Here is an 18,834-nt window from a genome sequence, read left to right on the forward strand (position 1 = left end):
TTTATATCAAATCGACTTTTTTAAGTTCAATAAAAGATGGCGATGCTGCTATAAAAAAAACCAATGCAAACAAAAAGACGAAATGTAAAAAGGATGATAAATATATACTAGATTATTTTGAATTGCCTAATTATTTACTTGAATTGAATTGCGTACTATCGCTTTTGCTATTGGATTTATCTATAAAACCCCTCTCCGAAACCATTAATTTTATTGATTGATTTCTTGGTTCAAAATATCCATTTATATCAACATCGTTTGAGCTAACTTCTGCCAGAGAGGGCCCGTTACTTGGAATCCTGAGACTCTTGTTCGAATCTGTGATGGTAGATGATGGGATTGAATTGCTGCTACTATCCTGATAATTTATTGGTGCAGAAAGTGAGTTTGAACTTGGTGATCTTTTTGGAGGTTGTAAAGTACGTCTATGCCTACTATTTCTTATTGACAATGATTCAAAATTTAGTTCGTCCCCTGTGTCTTCGTAGTCATCATCTTCATTGTTGCTCGTGCGTGGTTGTAATGGAAATCGTACTGTTTCTGGTACAATATTTTCTTCATCTTCGTCATCTTCACTGTCAGAATTGAAAATGAATGTTTTATTTGAATTACTACATGATGATACAGTAGACCTTAATATGGATTTATCATTAACACCCTCTGTTGGAACATCAGGACTTAAGGGTTGACCTGTGATAAAACTGCGCGTCTTAGATCTTAATATTTCTAATGAAGCAGCACCATTAAAAGAATTATTCAAATCTTTCAATGAATTGTTACCTCTTCCCAAGGAAGTCGTTCTCCTTAGTTGTAAACCACCATCATAATTATCATTACTATCTGAATTCGATTCATCATCGCTACTTTGATATCGAGAGTCTTCTATGAACTCTTCATCATCAGTATTTGATGATAAGCTGTAAGGTTCATCATCAGTATTTGATGATAAGCTGTAAGGTTCATCATCATACGCATTTACGTTTTCTTGAAAGGCGTTACTACTTTCATTGGCGATAACAGTTTGTAAATCAATTCCCTCAGGAACATCAATAATGTCACATGAATCGATTGGAAAGAAACTTGATGTATCACCAGTGTAAACGGAGTTATAGTCATAAATATAATCATAACCTCTTTGAGTATTGACGTTATGAGACACTGCATTACCATAGCTGTTATCGAATTCGCTCCCATCAGATTCATCATCCGAGCCATAATTTAATGTTGTGGCCGGCAGTAACTTTATAATTGGATGTATATGAGGATGATGGTGTTTTGCATTTGACGAATCAATGGACGAAGTGTCAGTAACGGGGGAATGGACAATAGAATCAGATCTTCTTGTGAATCTTGCGTTTATAAACAAGCCACCATTGTTGTCATCTTCTTCCTCAGAATAATCTTCTTCTTCAGAATTATCGTAATTGTTATTACTTTCATTATCTTCATCATTGCTGTTATTATATGAATATTGGTAAGTAGTGTCACTTTCGGAGTTTAAAGCATCATCAGATTTTGAATATTTAATTGCCACACATTGTTCAACACGGTCATTGAAATGGATATGCCTATTTGTGTTATGAGTTTTCGTTCGTAAAGGATCCGTCAAAATGGACGATAACTTGACCTCATTATCCGGTACTTCTTCATCATTTTCATTACTCATTTCTGCTTCATTTCGCTTATTAAGATGTTGTTTTAACCCACTTACAATGGATGCTGGCAAAGTGGTATCACTACTACCTCTAATAATTGGTGGTTTCAAAAGAGTGGAAGGACTTATGTTGAGTTTTATACTATCTTCATTTTGATTTGAAGCCAAATTATCCTGAATATCATTGGATTTTAAAATTTGCTTTTGTTGTTGTTTTGATTTATAAAAATATTGGGCGTTAACTTTTGCAGCAAGATAATCATAATCGTCATATACCGAACTACTTGGATCCATAACACTGGTAGCATGCCTCATTTCATTATAATGCTTTCTAGCTTCATTTAACTTCCACAAAGAATTTTCTTCGAGAATTTCCGTAACAGTTCTTTTCTTTAAGATTGGTTTAGGTACCTTTGTATTTTTTTTAGAACTTCTTCTCTTGGAGTTTTCATCATCAGAACCGTATTGATCATTATCTATTATATTCGAACTGTTTTCCATTTCATGAGAATCACGTACAATTGGGCCATAAAGCCAAGTTACATCTGAATCCTTTGACCAGTTCACTACTTCTGGTGAGACTGTCTTCAGACCAGATCTTGCTTTAGCCCACGTCCTCCATGATGCATTCTCCAATCTTGAAGAGTTGATTAAATCAGTGTCCCTTTTCTTTTTCTTCAATATAATGTACTTCCAAGAATTTGAGATTTCACTTTCTTCCCAGTGATGAGACAAGTAATCGACGTGTCTTTCAGGTTCTCTGACAACATCATTATCATCCTGTGGTACCAATAAATTCTCTGGAGGAGGTGACACCGAACTGGAATTTGGGGTTGTTTCAGTTTCATTATCTTGTTGAATTAACTTCTTGGTCGGGTCGATATATTCGTCTAACAGGCCCATAGACCTTGTTCTTTTCAGGTTGAACGTGGATTTCTCAAACTCATCATCATTTTCTGCTTCTTTAGCCATAGAAACTGAGGGGCCCATATCATCATAATCATTCGGAGGTCTCTTTTCCATATCTTTCGAATCCTTGTTTGAAGAAGCAAAATAAGAGGCTAGATTATTTGACATTTCGTGGCTCTTAGTATGAACTGGGGATGCGACACTTATTTTGCTGCTTGTAACGTGCTCTTTATTCCTCTGGTTCTTCCCTGTTTGTTGTTCTGCCTTGTCAATATTAATAAAATATTCAAAAATGCCTCCTATAAGTTTTATTATTTTTTCCATAAAGCCAAAAAAAAAAATATATAAAAAAATACTTAGTACTATAAAAGGCAGTAAGAACTGATATATTGAGTGTTACTTATCAAATAGTGAATATATATATGGATATGCTGAGTGATGGGGAGGATGCTGTGGGATTCGTTAGGAATAGCAGGTCAAGGTAGCTTGTATTCGAGAATAAAGCTGTCGTTATTAATGGAGCTGACGTTGGCTCCGGTGATGAGCCTGATGCCCATTCCGTTGGTGAGGTCATCTTGGAGGCACATGCCCATGAATTGGCCATTGGTGTTAATGTCTCGGGGGAACTCAATTCTGTTGTAGAACTTGTTTTCGACTGTGTCGTAGATATGTATTTCGTTTAAATCGGTGTTGTAAATCAAATATTTGTCATTAAGCCAGATCATTCTCTGGGAGGTCCTCTTGAGAAATCTGTTCCTCGTAATATTGATATCCCCTATAAGCTGTCCCTGAGTTTCATTGAACGGCTCTCTCCAAATTTGTATCTTACCATCTACACCTGTCGAGATCAATTTTGTACCGTTATCATTCCAAACCATATCGTTGATAGATCTGGAGTGTGCCTTCCACTCTTCGATAGATCTATAGTTCATTCTTACGTCCCAGATTCTGATCATTCCATCGTTATCAGAACTGGCAATCAGATTATCTCTCACGGGATTAATCTTACAACATAGAGTCTTGGAATTTAAATGTTTGCCAAAAATAGTTATACCCAGATTCATATTCCTCAAATCTATCAACCGCGGGTAGTAATCATCCAGTGTAACGAGAATGAATTGATTTGCCGTATCCATTTGAAACAAATTGGAATTGAATTCTAAATCTTGCACATTGATGAACTTGTTCGTATCCCAGAGCTTTACAAACTTATCGTTACCACAGGTGAAGAACATCCCATCATCTATGGAGTACCATTTCATGTCGTTTATCCCGAAGAGATGAGAATGTGGTTTTGTCGATGTCCTCGCTAGTTTGTTATTTAAAATATGTGAAGTTGAAAGTGTGTTATCCAGGTTCCATAGTGAAACAGTACCGTTATTATTCCCAGCTAGAAAAGAAGTCTTGTCGTTATTGAGTGCCAGACAATTGATCTTGTACGGATGATTGTAATATTTTATGTACTTAGTCGAATGATACAGGGTTAAATTCTCAATGAGTTTTTCAAATTGAGAAATCTTAACTTGACCCTGTAAGTCTGTAGGTTGTAACAACCCTATCTGTCTCTTCAACCTTTGCTTATTCATCTCTGATGTCTGTCCATCTAAGAGAAGTTCATGTCAGAAGTACTAATGAAAAAAAAAAATAGCTTAACAATGTATAAATTATTAAAAGCTATATATCATAGATACGGATAAACCAGATATTCAGAATTTCAAAGCAGTTTCATAGAAGGTCTTACCTTGGATTTCATGAACCTTTAACTCCAATTCACTTGGGTTTCTAGAACCATCAGCACCGGCAATGGTACCTGCGCCCCATGGAGAACCGCCATGAACTTCTTGTAAATTGGTCAATTCCGGGAAACAGTTCTTGTAACCTAATGGGACGTATACGATACCGTGGTGGGCCAATGTGGAAAGAGCATTCATGATAGTAGCTTCATTACCACCACCGGTACCCGTAGAGACAAAACAACCAGCAACTTTACCATGTAAAGAACCTTTAGCCCATAGACCACCGGTTCTGTCCCAGAAGGCCTTCCATTGAGCAGGGAAATTACCGAATCTTGTTGGAATACCGAAAAGGAAGGCATCGTATTCAGTAAGAGTTTCTCTGGTGGCAAGTGGATATTCTGGCTTTGGAGCACCTCCTAATGCCTTGACAACTTCTGGAGTTAAGGTCTCTGGAACTTGAAAGATATCAGCTTGTCCGCCAGCGGCTTCGACACCTTTCTTTTCAGCCTCAGCCAACTTGGCAGTGTGGCCATATAATGTGTAGACAATAATAGCAACTTTAGTCATGATAATGGTTTCTTGGTTCGTTCTCTCGAGCGTGTAAGATTGCTTGTTTTATCCACCGAGCCCCTCCCTGGATATATACATCTATCAATTGCTCGAGGCTGTTTCCTACAGGGCCATTGTGGTCAGAGGCACGTGCCATTTTCGATTTTTCTCGAAGAGAACAAAAGATTACATGATCAGGGGGGCAGGGACTTTACTGCGCCGTTTTCTCTGCTAGCGGCTTCTCGAAACTACAATAGAGATAATATTTACTAGTGTCACATATTTGTTGGGTTACCCGCGTGGGAGTTTTTATATAAGATTTAATAATCTGTATCTAATGATATGGCAATGTTTGTTATGAGAAATGTATGGCGTGGATGCTATGCGAGTTTAGTAAGGTCTATTGTTCTCAATTTCACCACGTTAGGACGTCTTGGTCCTCGAATTTGTGGTCCTTGTTATCTCCGTACCAAACTTGCTCTAATCTTTTCAGATTATGTTCTGTCAATCTTCTGAATTTCTTACCGTTCAATTCGAAATATGCTTTAACAGCATTTCTCGTCTCCTCATCCATAGCATTTAAGCCAGCTAATAATACAGCAAAGTTTGAATAACAAGTTCTTTGATTCTGTGGCGGGTTTTGGCTATCGACAAATTTAAAAAATGACATAATCTTCTTGACCACTTCCTGTACAGTATTAGATTCTCTTGGAACACCCAATAATTTTATTAGAACAATCAATAGAAACGATAGCACTTGTGTCTGATGGGAGATATCGTACCAACTGATTGCAATCGTTTCACCACTATTTAATGTCACCATATCAATAGCATTATCTTTAATCCCACTATTGTTTGGATGTGATTGACTTGTAATAGGTATTATCCCACTCTTATCAATAAACTCATATTCTAATTGTTCATTTATTTGAATCAAAATTTTTTGTGTATCGAAATATGAAAGTTTACCTTCATTATTATCACTTGACCACAATGAATAATCAGATTTCTTCTCTTTGTCCACGATATTACTAGCACTCTTCGGTCTAATAACATTCAATGACCGTATTACTTCCTTAATAACAAGATCGAAATCTTCCTTATGGCCTCTTAAGAGATTAAATTCATTTAATGGAGTCATTATATTCAAAAACTTGAGTGAATCCACGTACTGATAATCGTATGGATCAAAAATTAGATCAAGATCATCATTAAGTAATGATCCACCGAGCACAGTACTTATGCTAGCGAATGTTTCCATCACTTTAAACCAACATTTAGAAACGTTCAAAACCTTAGATGATGTCCCCATTGTGATTTTCTTAAACAAATCAGTGACACCTTTCAAATGCTGTCTCCACTGCGTATTCATTGAATTGATACAATCCCATGCCAGTAAAATTACTGTCAATATTATGGGTTCAATTTTTTTCAGCACATTGGAATCGTTACTAAACTGTTCATCTAATAGTGTCAAACAATGCGATAAATATGCACAATAATTTTTCTCATCATCTACTTGGTTTGTTTCTCTGAAGGATATTGATGCACCGATGGCAAGTATTGCTGATAGAAGATAATTTTCATTCTTTGCAAAGGATAATAATATGTCACGTAATGGGTTACATTGGTCTTGAAAAAATGGTGCTATAGAATCCAAACAATCGTGATAGAACACTTTCAAATACTTGTTGTGGATGCCACCTAATTTGAAGGATGATAATTTGATGTCAAATTGAACAGAGTTATTAACTAAAAATGAGATTGGTACGGAATTTAAATTACCAGTGGTAGGTAGCAATAGATCTGGTATATCCAAATCGAAATCTTTCAATCCTTCGTTCAACGAAATGGAATCATTTAATTTCATATTGACTATATCATTCAAATTTTGCATTAATAAATTTGTATCAAAGCCTTCAATATCATTAAGCGGTTCAAAACTGGGGATCCGTATATCATCGGCATTAGCTACAACCTCGTCGGCTTTATTGGTGGGAGGCTCCTTGATTTTAGTATGAATAGATGAAGAAGTTGACTGTGTCTTTCTCTTCTTGTTCTTAGGATTTAAAACATAGACACATTCTCGATTCAATCTCGCACATTGCCAACAGCTAGGCTTAGTCTCATCACATTTCATCCGTCTTCTTTTACACTCAGTACACCCATTCCGCGAGTACTTTCTCTTGACTATATTCCCCTTCCCATCTTTAACTGTCGAAGTAACTTTTGTATCGAGTTTAGTTTTTGATTTACTACTATTACCACTATCATTAAGTGATGACGGCGATGAAGAATACCGTAGTAAGGTGGCATCCTCTGTGCTGGAGGCATTTAAAGTGGTGGCTGACATGTCTGGAGAAGTTGCCGGGTGATTATACTGCGAAGTGAAATAAAGGCCGTGTTGGTTTCCATGTTCCGATGGAAGTATAGGAATTGTGGTACTGGATATATCAGTATTAGTCGAAATTGCAGTGCCTTTATTGGAATCTGAATTAGTTGTAGAAAATGGCGACTTCCCACTCAAAGAAGCCGGTGACAAATAATTCGTTGAGTTGAATAGCAGAGAATCCAGTTCCTTCTGGTTCAGAAGATTATTTTCGGCTGGATCACTATTTGACAGCATTACAATATTCTCTTTTGGTACAGAGAGCTTCTCTTATCAGTTAACACAAAATATTTTAAATCAGGATATTCTGTAGATCTCTATTGAGCCAGATGAGCCTGCACCAATAACACACGTTCACTCGATGTGGAATAGATGAAAAAAAAACCTGATTTGAAAATTTTAAATTTTGATATTCCTCCCATCTTACTATGACTCTTTTTTCCTGGCTGCACCGTACTATGGTTGTTTTTTTTCCCGACGGCATTTTTTACATGCAGCCAGCCAGACGTACAGAAATATGTCCGAGATTTCAATTAGTTGGTGAGAAAATCTAAGATTTGAGAAGTATTGGCAAATTGTTTCTTGACGTCTTTTGAGATTGAAATCCATTCAGGCCCGTATCTGGGCTCGTGATTTTGTACTTGCTTGTAAATTGAACTGGTTTCTTTCCTCTGTTTGCGGTAGCAACGACAAAGCCACACCCATGAGTCACCGTAAGCGGTGTTTGCCTTCGCAGCTCTTTCAATCCATTTACTAGCCGTGACGAACTGAGAGTCCAGGTAGAAGGATATACCTATTTCTAGTAACACCCTGTAATCATTTTTCGTATGCTTGAGAGCGTCTTGAAAAGTTGTCTTTTTCGAAGAAGACTTTTGAGATCTCAGTAGTCGTATACTCTCTGTCCACAGTGATGCCTTTTCGGGATGCGCTTTTAATGCCTGTGCAATAATTAATTTTGCCTGGTCTTTATTTCCCAATCGCTCTTCTAGTTGTGCTTTCGCTACAATAAGCTCTTCGTTGTTAGGGTTCTTTATTAGGCCAAGATCTAGATCAGAACGGGCTTTGACAGTATTTTTCAATTGCTTCTCGTCCACATTGGCTAATGCTAACCAAAGGGGAGCGCAGGCTTCAAGTTTGTTAGTACCAACTTTAAATGTTTCCCGGGCATTTTCAAACCTGCCAATGTCAAGAAATATTTGGCCTAACTGCAAATAAAATTTATAATTGTTATCGTAGTTCGAGAGACAAATGTCTTCCAAAATTTTGATTGCAGTAGAATTTTCACCTCTAAATCTGAGAAAATTGACGTACTTATAATAAAATCTCCCCATAGAGTCGTTTTCAAGTTTATTCTTCATCTCATTTTCCATTTTCTCGAATAAGAGTTCAACTCTATCAAATTGCTGTGATTCACAGAGTAATTTTATCTTGGCGAAGAACAAGTCTAAAGAGATGGGAATAACTTCAATTGCCTTATTAATAACTTCAATGGCTTTATCAATGTTTTTATTGTATTTCCACAATTCCTTTGCGTAGACAAGTACCAGATTTGGGCTTTGTTTCAAAATACGATATTCCTGATCTTGAAATAATATATTATCGAATGTTTTATGTAATTCATCGACTTTATCAATATCTTCACATGTATTTTTGAGTAAATTCCAAATCGAAAGTTTGAGAGGGTTTGTTTCAAGCAATATTCTATAGCAATAAATTTTGGTTAAAGAATTCTCCAGCCCTTCAAATATCTTCAACTCTGCTTCACCACCAGTGCCTTGAATTTGAGATCGAAGCACTACTCTTATATAGGCTTCATGTGTCTTTTTCGCTGTACCCTTGGTCTCCATCAAAGTAGCCTTCTTTAACAAGTCATGCAGTGGCATTGGTGTTTCGCTTGAATATATAGAATCTAGACCTTTCTGAATCAACACTGTGAGTTCCTCTAGAGAAACATCGTTATTATGCTTCTCTTCTAATTGGGTCGCCAGAATCCAGAAATCAACATTTTTTAGTAAGTACTGTCTTGCTCTGTTCAATGTAGCTTTAGCCATTGTGTAACTCTGTGAATTTACTAATGCCCCCCAAAGATCCATACTATCTGGTACAAATTCGACAGCTTTTTCTAATATTTTCAAAGCCTCATCTTTATCATTTTCATGTTTTATAACTAATTTCCATAAAGTTTCATCATTCGGTAGTTCTTGTAGTGCTCTTTTAATTACTCTATGCTTGTTAAAAGGTTCATGTTCTAATTCGATGGCTTTGATCCATAAGCTCTTTGAATTTGGATTTAAATGTATACCTGCTGCTACTAATTCCTTGCAACGATTTAAATCTGTTTGATTATGTCTGATGCTTTCAAGCCATATATCTTCATTTCTGGGACATTCTGCACAACCTTGTTCAATAATTTTTTTTGCAACCTTGAACTTTTGTGCCCTTTCCTCTAACCGGGCAGATGCAATCCAACCTTGTGGGCTCTTTGGATCAGAATTTCTGTATGATTTTAATATAATACGCATTCTTTGTAAATCTTCATCCTGTGCGTCAACATTATTTGATGTATTTAATCCCAAACTTTCTAGTTGGGTCAAGTAATCTTGGCCACCATTATTCTGATTTTTATCTAGAAATGCAACGTCTAATTGTCTACCCAAGATTTTCTCCCTTTCTTCAGTCAGTTTAGTTAAATTCACATTTCTTGAAACCAAGGAATCAGGTGCCGCGTAAGTCTTCCTATTTAACTGTTCCTCCAACCTGGATCTTTTATTTCTTCTTGTAATATCAACCGCATCCGGAATATTCATCCATTGCTCTTCACTTACAGTGGCTAGGGATCTTTTTACATCACTAAACTGTCCCTTACCGTCGCCCTTGTCCTTATTTACTCTTGCTGCCTTAGTTCCTTTCATCTCTAACCGCTTATCAATCATATTGAAGGTCATATCCCCTTCGTTGTCATTGTCACTAAGATCTTGATCTTTATTCTGCTTTGAAATTTCATTACTTCTGCCATTTTGTTGTAGCCTATTTGGTATTTTAGCACTCTTTTCTCCTCTAATGGAAAACCCGGTAGCACCTCTACCTATACCTGGGATATAACCAGGAGGTGGATCCATATCAAGAAATGCAGGACGATCCATGTTTGATTTTAATCGCTTTACTTCTGTTCTCAGATCTCTAAAATGTAACAAGCTCTAAATTTTTCAGTTTGTTAACCCGACGAGCTAAAGAACGCTTATGCTATAATAAGATAATTTCAACCAGTATCGCTATTAGCAGTATGAATAGTGATATGGTTGTTTGGGAAGACACTTATTAATGAGATTATGATATAGCGGAGGGTATGTGGTTTTCTTAAGTGATAACAATTCAGAAGGATTCTTTCGAAGAAGTTTAGTCTCGAGAATGACATATAGAAGTGGACCAGTATGCATTCTAAATGGACTGCAATATAACTCTCTGTGTATTGAAAAGTCGAAGCATATAGGATGTTTAGCTTTATGTGGGGTCTGTGGAATTATTAATGAGTGATTCGTCAACTAAACGTTAACCCTAGGCTTGAACTCCGCGTATGAACTGGTCTTGAATCAAACAACAACTGAGCTGGTATAAGCTACCGCCTAGACTTTGAATGCTCCTTTCACTTATACCCTAACCTGATTTGCATGGAAAGTATAACTCTTATCATACAGTCATATTTCTTTAATGTGGTGTCCTAACCCTGCGCCCCTTAACCTGTGCCACTCTCACTAGCAGACACATGGGGCCTTACCCGACGCTGGGCAAATTTCATCAGTTGTAACCTAAACAGTATGTAATGTATGAGTCAAGAACAATTCTCTGTTTTCCAAATATCTTATTTACATCTTGCTTCGAACTTCAACATTGCATGGAAGGACGGAATTTTTTTCTTGCAGAATAAAGTCTTCAAGAGTAAACATCATGATATATGTCGTACTATCTATAGTAGTGTAAGAAGAGAAGCAGCAGGGAGATAAAATAGTGCAAACTACATATCTGTCAAATATGGTGCGAATCCATTTCATCACAAAAACAACTACTGTTCGTTCTAATAGTGTAGTGGCTATCACGTTGCCTTCACACGGCAAAGGTCCCGAGTTCGAACCTCGGTTAGAACATCCTAGTTATTATTTCTTTTTTTTTGCCCAACTCCTTCTTTCTTCTTCTTAGCCCCAATGACAATTTGACACTCGTCACTATAACAACTACGACTACGCTGGCAAGCCCTCATATACCCTCTGTGTCCAACAATCCTCCTCCACTTTGACGTCCCCACAACACCGACAGCCTCACACAACACCAAACTGCGTTTTTCACCCATCAAGAATCACCCCACAATCATCTTTCAAAACTTTAAAAATCTTCTCATTGCGCGTCAAGTTACACCATACTAAACTCTCGTTTTTTTCACGTCTCTTTCTCACTTGACTTGGGGGGAGAACCGTACGGCGAAAACCAATAGAGAAATTTTAATAATATATATATATATATATATCTAGAGAAATAGAGTATCCACAGTACGTTTCTTTGGAGAAATAGACAAGAAACACTATACAACACTATTTATCTCCTATCATCTTTCTTTTCAATATCATCACTGTCTATTTCCAGTACTTCCAACTAATACATACATGGTAAACAACTTTTTATTAGACTCATCTTTATCCAATATATTAGAAATTCGTATCTAAATTTTTCTTCTTTGTTCAATAATATGGCAAACAAATTAAGACCAAAGAAATTAAAGGCCCCCTACAGGGTCTACGTAGCCGGTGAAGGCTTTAGTAAAGTGGAATTTTCTAGAATAAGAAACCAAACGACTGAACTTGAAGGTGAAACAAGTGAAGATGATTCTGTCGTTTCAATATCTTCAAATGATGTCTTTCCTCTACAAAAGATGGATTTACCATGGGAAATACAAAAGAATATCATCTTCTTCTTAGATGATATAAAAGTTTCGTATCTTTCTGTGTGTAAATCATGGTATAGTATCTGTCTACCTATATTATATTATAAACCAATCTTAAATCCACACAACTTCAACAAGTTTGTAAGTACAATCATATCTGATCGTAAGAGACCAATAGGAAATAACGTTATAGAACTCGATCTCTCTACTATTCTACAAAGTGGTAAAAACTCAAACGTTTCAAAAATTTTACGACGGTGTTCAAAAAATTTACTGAAATTTACTGCCCCACAAACAAGTTTCGGTTACTCTCCATTAATTTCATTGAAATCATGTATAAATCTCAAATATCTCGACCTGGGCTTAGTCTCAGAAACTGTCAAATTGAAAGAATTATTTCAAGCTATACAAAATTTTAAAAATTTAACTCATTTGGCGTTCCCAAGATCTTCTATCAACTGCGAAGGTCATCAAGAATTCGTTTGGCCATCAAATTTACAATATTTAAAATTATCAGGTGGTATCACTAAAGAATTTTTAAACGAAACTAAAATGTGGCCTAAATCTATAAAAACTTTAGAATTTTCATATTGTCCACTAATTGATGATTCTGCAGTGTATTCCATACTATCGCAAATTGGATACAATTTGGATAATCTATATTTCCATTATCCAATGCCTTTACTCACTGATAATTCGCTGGATTTCATCTTTTGTTACTGTACAAATTTGATTTCCATACAATTAATCGTCGATTACGTCTCTAAATGGTGTTTCTCAGAAAACATGTTGTTTAAAATCAATGACAGACCTCTACGTAACATAATGCTCGATTGTTCCGGTTCTCTGGGACTCGCACGTAAGATTCATCCAGATGATTTCACCATTGCCCTCCTAGAGAAGAGATTACCAAATTTAGAAAAAATCTCAATCAACTCAAAACTAGGCTGGGATTTGAAATCTGAAGACGTTAACGATCTTGTAAATGCCCTCGAAGAGCAAGATGGTGGTCTCTATCTAAACTACTGAAGTAATAAAATCACACTACTTCTTTTTCTGTTTTTCTTTTTTAGCTACTCAGGAGTTTCGAAAACACGTCTCGGTTTTCCTCTTTTGCCTAAAAGTAATCGTACAAGCTAGAAACATCTGAAGATCAAATATATGTATATATGTATATAAGTATATAGTTTATGACTAATGACAAAACCAATATATTTCAGCAGATTTGTTGTATCAGATCAAGTTTTTTATAGATCGAAATACTCATATGCTCTCGTGAATTTGAGACCAATCGTGCCCGGTCATGTACTAGTGGTCCCCTACAATACTAATGTTATAACGTTGTCACAATTGTCCAGAGATGAAAGTATCGACTACTTCCAAACCATACAATTGATACAGTCGTTTATCACATGGAAGTACAAGTCTGATGCCATGAATGTGGCTATTCAAGATGGTCCTGAAGCAGGTCAAAGTGTCCCTCATTTACATACTCATCTAATTCCTCGTTTCAAACAAAATAACGTTGGTGATAAAATCTACAATATGCTCAATGATTGGGATGCAAGACGTGATGAATATTTAAAAGAGCAAATTGTATTCAAGCCGGATGACCAAAGAATTGAAAGATCAATGGAAACGATGCGAAATGAAGCAGAAGAATTAAATAAAAGCATAGGGGAATTTATTAAAACGTTCCCTGAACTAACAAGTAAATGGATCTAACAAGCGAATATGTACTGCCTTATATTTCTAATTGTATACTTAATTACACCAATGACAAGTCTTCAAATTACTCATAAACTATATTTTGATGTCAACGTCGATGGAAAGTCTATCGGTCAGCTTAATGTTGGACTATACGGGATAGACGTTCCACAGGCAGTTGAAAAGTTCTATCAATTAACCATTAGTGACGATCCCAATGTGAATTTCGAGTCAAATGCACACTTCAACTTTTTGGAACCCAACGAATACATTCGATGCACCTACAAGGGTACTCTCAGCAACGGTGGAATCGATCCAGAGGAAAAATTGCAAAGTTCCTTTGACAGACGTGGGCTACTGGCCATGGTTAACGAGATATCCAATGACTGGTTCATTACATTGGCACCTTTACCCCATTTAGACGGTCACTATATCGTTTTCGGTGAAATTATACAAGGAATGGAGGTATTCCAAAATATGTTAAACGAAATCACCATAGATGACCACAATACCATCGAACAAGATGTATCATTGGACAACTGTGGTGAATTAGAGATAGTTCCCTTAAATCAAAGGCAAATGCGCAATTTACAAGATACGCTGCAAATGGAGGCTGAGAAACCGGCAAGAACACTTCACGATGAGCTATAAACTCCACGAATCCGACGGTAATCACTGCTAGACCACTAAATGGCCCATTAGGATGCCATGGACGTGAATAGCCAAAGCGTGGAAGCCCGTCATAGTACGTAGAGATCATTGACCACGGGAAAGTTACCCTCATGTTGATTTTTGGTGAATAATTTTGTTTATCATGAAAGTGAATAAAGAGGAATTGTAAAATTTTGCAAACAACAACGACAAGTGGGTCATAAGCTAAAGTACTGGTTGCTTGGTATTGCGAGTGTTTTTATTCTGTTTCTATTCGTGTTTTTTTGTTTCTTTCAATAAGAGACCATTTTGCTTCAAGTTCCCGGCGTGCGTCAGTAAGTAATAATACGATTTATATTTGAAAAGGTTCTGGACGATAGAGTTGAGTGATATAGCTATTTATAATGGATATTAGAGGAAGGAAAATGAGAAAGCCTCCTGCCTGTGTGCAATGTCGTAAGAGGAAAATTGGTTGTGATCGTGTCAAGCCAATGTGTGGTAATTGTAGGAAAAGTAACCGAGGCGATTGTTTTTATCCTGACGTCCCTGGTAGATACGTGCCATCATCATCATCCACTAAAAGTACTGTGGAAAAATCTGATAGTAGAATATTTCTCAATAATCATACGGGAGTTACCCATTCGAAGGATTCTTCTTCCACTTTACAACATAATCCTGAATTAGCGTCATTGGAACAGATCAGAGAATATAACACGCGTTTACAATTATTGAATGCTCAGGAACACAATTTCATAAGTGCAAGTAACGGCATCTCTCAGGAAAATCTACAATTTATTCCAAGAACAACACAAAATTTTGAAAATAAGCCTGTCACTTCCGCAAGTGATGCACCACTACATTTAAATTGGGTACAGGGACCTGCTATATTTGATCAAATTACTACTCCATATACTCAGGAGGAAGTTTTATTCAAAGAAATGAATTTTTTGAAGGCAAGATTGCTGGAATTACAAGAAATTACAGGCAAAAAAGTAATTGACATAAATTCTTTTGATCCTGTCAATGCGTCAATAAATAATGAATCACACGCAAAGAGGAGAAAATTACCTTATGAGAGCGAAGATGATGAAAGAAAAGAAATTGATGATAATTCCCAAGAATTCGATGAAAATTTTGATGAATTCAAAGATTTAGATCCACAATTCCTGGATCCAAAAGAAGTTTTCTCCATTTTTAACAATGCCAATAAGTCATTAAATCTTGTCGATAAACCAAATTCTATCTTTACGTTCAATTTTTTGACTCTTAGGGATAAGTTTCTTTCCAATTTTAGACAGTCATTGCATGATATGGTCCAAAACAAATTCAAAACAAATTTAGACAATTGGGAACTATTGCAATCAAGCAAGTCAAATTCATCTACAACTTTAAATGAAATTAGATTTCCGTCTCGTGATGTTACTCAAGAAATGATCAAAAAATACATTGAAGTTGTAAAAGAATCAAGTACTTTAATTCCTATATTAAAACCAAACGATCTCCTAATTTCTATTGACCAATCTTTTGGAAGAGAACCAGTCTTCAAACCCACAGAGGCAAACCTAGGTCAATTACTGACGTTTGGGCAGATCTCTATTTGTTTACTGCTAACATACGAATCATTAATATCGACTGTTCTAATAATATTCAAGAACGACGAAGAGAAAGCTTCATTTAATCAACTGATTAAATTTACCCCTATCTTACAAAATAACCTCAATTTAATCAAATTCGAATTAGATAAACGCAAAAAGACAACAACACCAATTGAAACATTACGATTCCTTGCCCTTTGGAAGTTCTACCAATCAATTACTAGTAATGCTGATCAAAGTAATTACATAGATTTTGATGAAGATATCCATTTCGGTTTACATTATTCGATAAATCATGATCAAAAGAATGAATCAAATATTATTTTATGGAACTTTATTTTAAAACATTATTGCTGGAGACATTTGTTCAATGGTGAGGTCCCAAATCTTTTAAGTATGGAAAAATTAGACGGATCCAAAATCTTAGATTCACTACTGAAAAACAATCATGAATTTATAAATTTTGAAATTGAAATGGTAAAATATTTACAATCAAATGATAAAGTACTCTCCATATCAAAAGTATTGGCTTTGAAGTCAATATACCAGGCCAAATTTAATGAACAAAATACGAAATGTTTCAATTCAACTACAATTTTGAATAATGTTGTCGATTCATTAATTTATAGGAATTCAATACTGTTCTTAAACTATTTCTTATTATTACAATATGAAAATCTGGGAGATCTGGAAAAATTCAATAGAACATATTTAGACTTTCTACAATTGGTCCAAGACACAATCTTTTTCATTTTCTCCAATTTAGCCAGCAAAAATTTTGCTGGTTACGAATTTTTGTACATTCATAAGTTATTCATAACTTTGGGTAACATAACGGAGATGGTATTTGGTGTTATTTTGCGCTGTAAGTTTACATCACAACCGATGAGTGCTGAAAAGTCCAATGCCCTGAAGAATCAGAATGAATTACTAAGTCTAATCATCGGAAAGTTGCTAATGTTATTAGAAGATTACATTAAAAACTGTAAAATTAGACTCCCCGTAATTGATAATATCATTAATAGAATGAAAGTCATTCTAGAATATGATGCTATCAATAGTGAAACTCTAAAACAAATCAATTCATCGTCAGTCTTTAATGTGCCAAATGAATTTGAACATGCTGAAGTAAACGACTTGACTAAATTCAACAATAAGATCAAGAATATTTCCGAATCGTTGATCAATTCAGATTTTTACAGTAAAAGGCAACCATACATTGCACAAAATATTGAATCATATGGATTTACGCATGATAATTTCAATAGTTTTTATAAGTCATTACAACATTAGTGTATATACAAATATATATGATTGATTAAAAATATGATGTCTATATATATGAACCAATTGTGTAACCAACGAAGGCACCGAGATAGATGCCAACGACAACTGGAATAGGCCAGGTTTGCCAATTTCTATCCCAGTCCAGGGGGATAACCACGCAACTGATCCAACCACCTACTATGATAGTTATAAAATATTTTTTCCATAATCCTACCTTGAAATCGCAATTGAATACGGAATAGATTACTGGGTATGATAAGAAGGATGCATGCAAACCTAGTAACCAAGTCTCAAATAGCTTATTCACAACAGGAGCACCAAATAACACTGCAATTATTGCAGCTGGTACACTTAGTAATAGTGATGCAAATATAGATACTAGCAGCAAAGAATAGTTAATTTTTAACCTTTTATTTCCATAAATTGTGCATTTATTGAATTGAACTATGAGGTATGCTACCTGAGTTGGAAGCAAACAGAATAGTAAAGTGGTAGAATCGAATTCGCTCCCGTAGATGTAGTAATACAACAGTGCAATTAGATGATATGGTATTGTCAACCAAGTCTTTCGGACAAATACTGGTGGATGCTCATGATCGATACTATCCTTCTTATGCCCATGAGATTGACGAGTGACCGTTGTGTCATCTGAAAAGGTAACTCTTTTTTTAATGGGCTGCTTAGATTTGCGTTGTTTAGACATTGTATAGAGCTCAAGCTAAGTTTGATGTGTTGCTCGAAGTTGCCATCTTGATGAGAGATATGACATAATTTTTCAAAAACATATTGAAATTTCAAGCGTTCGAAAACTTGAAAATAGCGACAATTAGAGAGCAATCTGTATAATCTGAGCGTTGAGAGTGTAATATAAGGCAACTAAGGCTACAATTTGGTGAGACTGAAATTGAAGAGATGACTCTTGCTGAATGGTAGAGAAATAGGAAAAAAAATGAAGTTAATTAGTCGAAATTTGAGCTATTCCTGTGAATGTTGATTGAAACTACCGTCACTAACCAGATTGCAGTGTTTGGCGAATTTCTGGTACTTCTACTTTGGAAAATTTATTGTTGCGAGCGTTTAAGCCTTTAATGTTGAATAACTTAGGAGTTGTCTGCAACTTAATGAAAAATGATATATTTTCTGCCCATAGCTTCGAGTATTGAAAGTGTGTAAATGTGCGCTCAGAACTACTGGCTTTCAGATACACAGATGGCAAAAGATTGGAGTAACTTTGTTGTCGACAGCTACGGTATGCTCAGGATCAACAGCCCATTATGATGAAATATTTGTTAAATGTTCAAGAGCTTGTTAGGATAAAATAAAAGGTACCATTTAAACTGTATCCTCATAGAGCGCCTAGACGAACAGCTTTCAAAAGTTTTCTTGGAATCTTAGCAGCTGAGTTACAATGTTAAAAATGGATA

The 18,834-nt window shown here is 35.8% G+C and overlaps 10 protein-coding genes and 1 non-coding gene across 11 annotated transcripts; 5 read left to right on the top strand and 6 right to left on the bottom strand.

The window, feature by feature from the left end:
• Nucleotides 1-130: 130 nt before the first annotated feature.
• REG1 (protein phosphatase regulator REG1) lies at nucleotides 131-2,887 on the bottom strand (the record flags this gene model as incomplete). The annotated part of the gene is made up of 1 exon (XM_003957362.1): nucleotides 131-2,887. One exon carries the CDS (start codon nucleotides 2,885-2,887, stop codon nucleotides 131-133), a length of 2,757 nt encoding a protein of 918 aa, XP_003957411.1.
• A 152-nt stretch (nucleotides 2,888-3,039) lies between these two features.
• On the bottom strand, nucleotides 3,040-4,149 carry RAD28 (Rad28p; the record flags this gene model as incomplete). The annotated part of the gene is made up of 1 exon (XM_003957363.1): nucleotides 3,040-4,149. One exon carries the CDS (start codon nucleotides 4,147-4,149, stop codon nucleotides 3,040-3,042), a length of 1,110 nt encoding a protein of 369 aa, XP_003957412.1.
• A 120-nt stretch (nucleotides 4,150-4,269) lies between these two features.
• On the bottom strand, nucleotides 4,270-4,866 carry KAFR0E01240 (uncharacterized protein; the record flags this gene model as incomplete). The annotated part of the gene is made up of 1 exon (XM_003957364.1): nucleotides 4,270-4,866. The coding sequence occupies one exon, from the start codon at nucleotides 4,864-4,866 to the stop codon at nucleotides 4,270-4,272; it is 597 nt and encodes a 198-aa protein (XP_003957413.1).
• A 397-nt stretch (nucleotides 4,867-5,263) lies between these two features.
• Nucleotides 5,264-7,474, bottom strand: LYS14 (Lys14p; the record flags this gene model as incomplete). Its single annotated transcript, XM_003957365.1, has 1 exon — nucleotides 5,264-7,474. One exon carries the CDS (start codon nucleotides 7,472-7,474, stop codon nucleotides 5,264-5,266), a length of 2,211 nt encoding a protein of 736 aa, XP_003957414.1.
• A 296-nt stretch (nucleotides 7,475-7,770) lies between these two features.
• Nucleotides 7,771-10,380, bottom strand: PRP6 (U4/U6-U5 snRNP complex subunit PRP6; the record flags this gene model as incomplete). The annotated part of the gene is made up of 1 exon (XM_003957366.1): nucleotides 7,771-10,380. The coding sequence occupies one exon, from the start codon at nucleotides 10,378-10,380 to the stop codon at nucleotides 7,771-7,773; it is 2,610 nt and encodes an 869-aa protein (XP_003957415.1).
• Nucleotides 10,381-11,306: 926 nt separating this feature from the next.
• On the top strand, nucleotides 11,307-11,379 carry KAFR0Etrna3V. The gene has a single exon. It is a non-coding gene; the product is annotated as a tRNA-Val (tRNA).
• Nucleotides 11,380-11,975: 596 nt separating this feature from the next.
• PFU1 (Pfu1p) lies at nucleotides 11,976-13,199 on the top strand (the record flags this gene model as incomplete). The annotated part of the gene is made up of 1 exon (XM_003957367.1): nucleotides 11,976-13,199. One exon carries the CDS (start codon nucleotides 11,976-11,978, stop codon nucleotides 13,197-13,199), a length of 1,224 nt encoding a protein of 407 aa, XP_003957416.1.
• Nucleotides 13,200-13,367: 168 nt separating this feature from the next.
• HNT2 (bis(5'-adenosyl)-triphosphatase) lies at nucleotides 13,368-13,895 on the top strand (the record flags this gene model as incomplete). The annotated part of the gene is made up of 1 exon (XM_003957368.1): nucleotides 13,368-13,895. The coding sequence occupies one exon, from the start codon at nucleotides 13,368-13,370 to the stop codon at nucleotides 13,893-13,895; it is 528 nt and encodes a 175-aa protein (XP_003957417.1).
• A 9-nt stretch (nucleotides 13,896-13,904) lies between these two features.
• Nucleotides 13,905-14,528, top strand: CPR5 (peptidylprolyl isomerase family protein CPR5; the record flags this gene model as incomplete). The annotated part of the gene is made up of 1 exon (XM_003957369.1): nucleotides 13,905-14,528. One exon carries the CDS (start codon nucleotides 13,905-13,907, stop codon nucleotides 14,526-14,528), a length of 624 nt encoding a protein of 207 aa, XP_003957418.1.
• A 404-nt stretch (nucleotides 14,529-14,932) lies between these two features.
• RSC3 (Rsc3p) lies at nucleotides 14,933-17,416 on the top strand (the record flags this gene model as incomplete). Its single annotated transcript, XM_003957370.1, has 1 exon — nucleotides 14,933-17,416. One exon carries the CDS (start codon nucleotides 14,933-14,935, stop codon nucleotides 17,414-17,416), a length of 2,484 nt encoding a protein of 827 aa, XP_003957419.1.
• Nucleotides 17,417-17,456: 40 nt separating this feature from the next.
• GPI11 (mannose-ethanolamine phosphotransferase GPI11) lies at nucleotides 17,457-18,113 on the bottom strand (the record flags this gene model as incomplete). The annotated part of the gene is made up of 1 exon (XM_003957371.1): nucleotides 17,457-18,113. The coding sequence occupies one exon, from the start codon at nucleotides 18,111-18,113 to the stop codon at nucleotides 17,457-17,459; it is 657 nt and encodes a 218-aa protein (XP_003957420.1).
• Between the last annotated feature and the right edge of the window lie 721 nt (nucleotides 18,114-18,834).

This window comes from Kazachstania africana, chromosome 5, assembly GCF_000304475.1.
Source record: "Kazachstania africana CBS 2517 chromosome 5, complete genome".
Classification (NCBI taxonomy): Eukaryota; Fungi; Ascomycota; class Saccharomycetes; order Saccharomycetales; family Saccharomycetaceae; genus Kazachstania; species Kazachstania africana.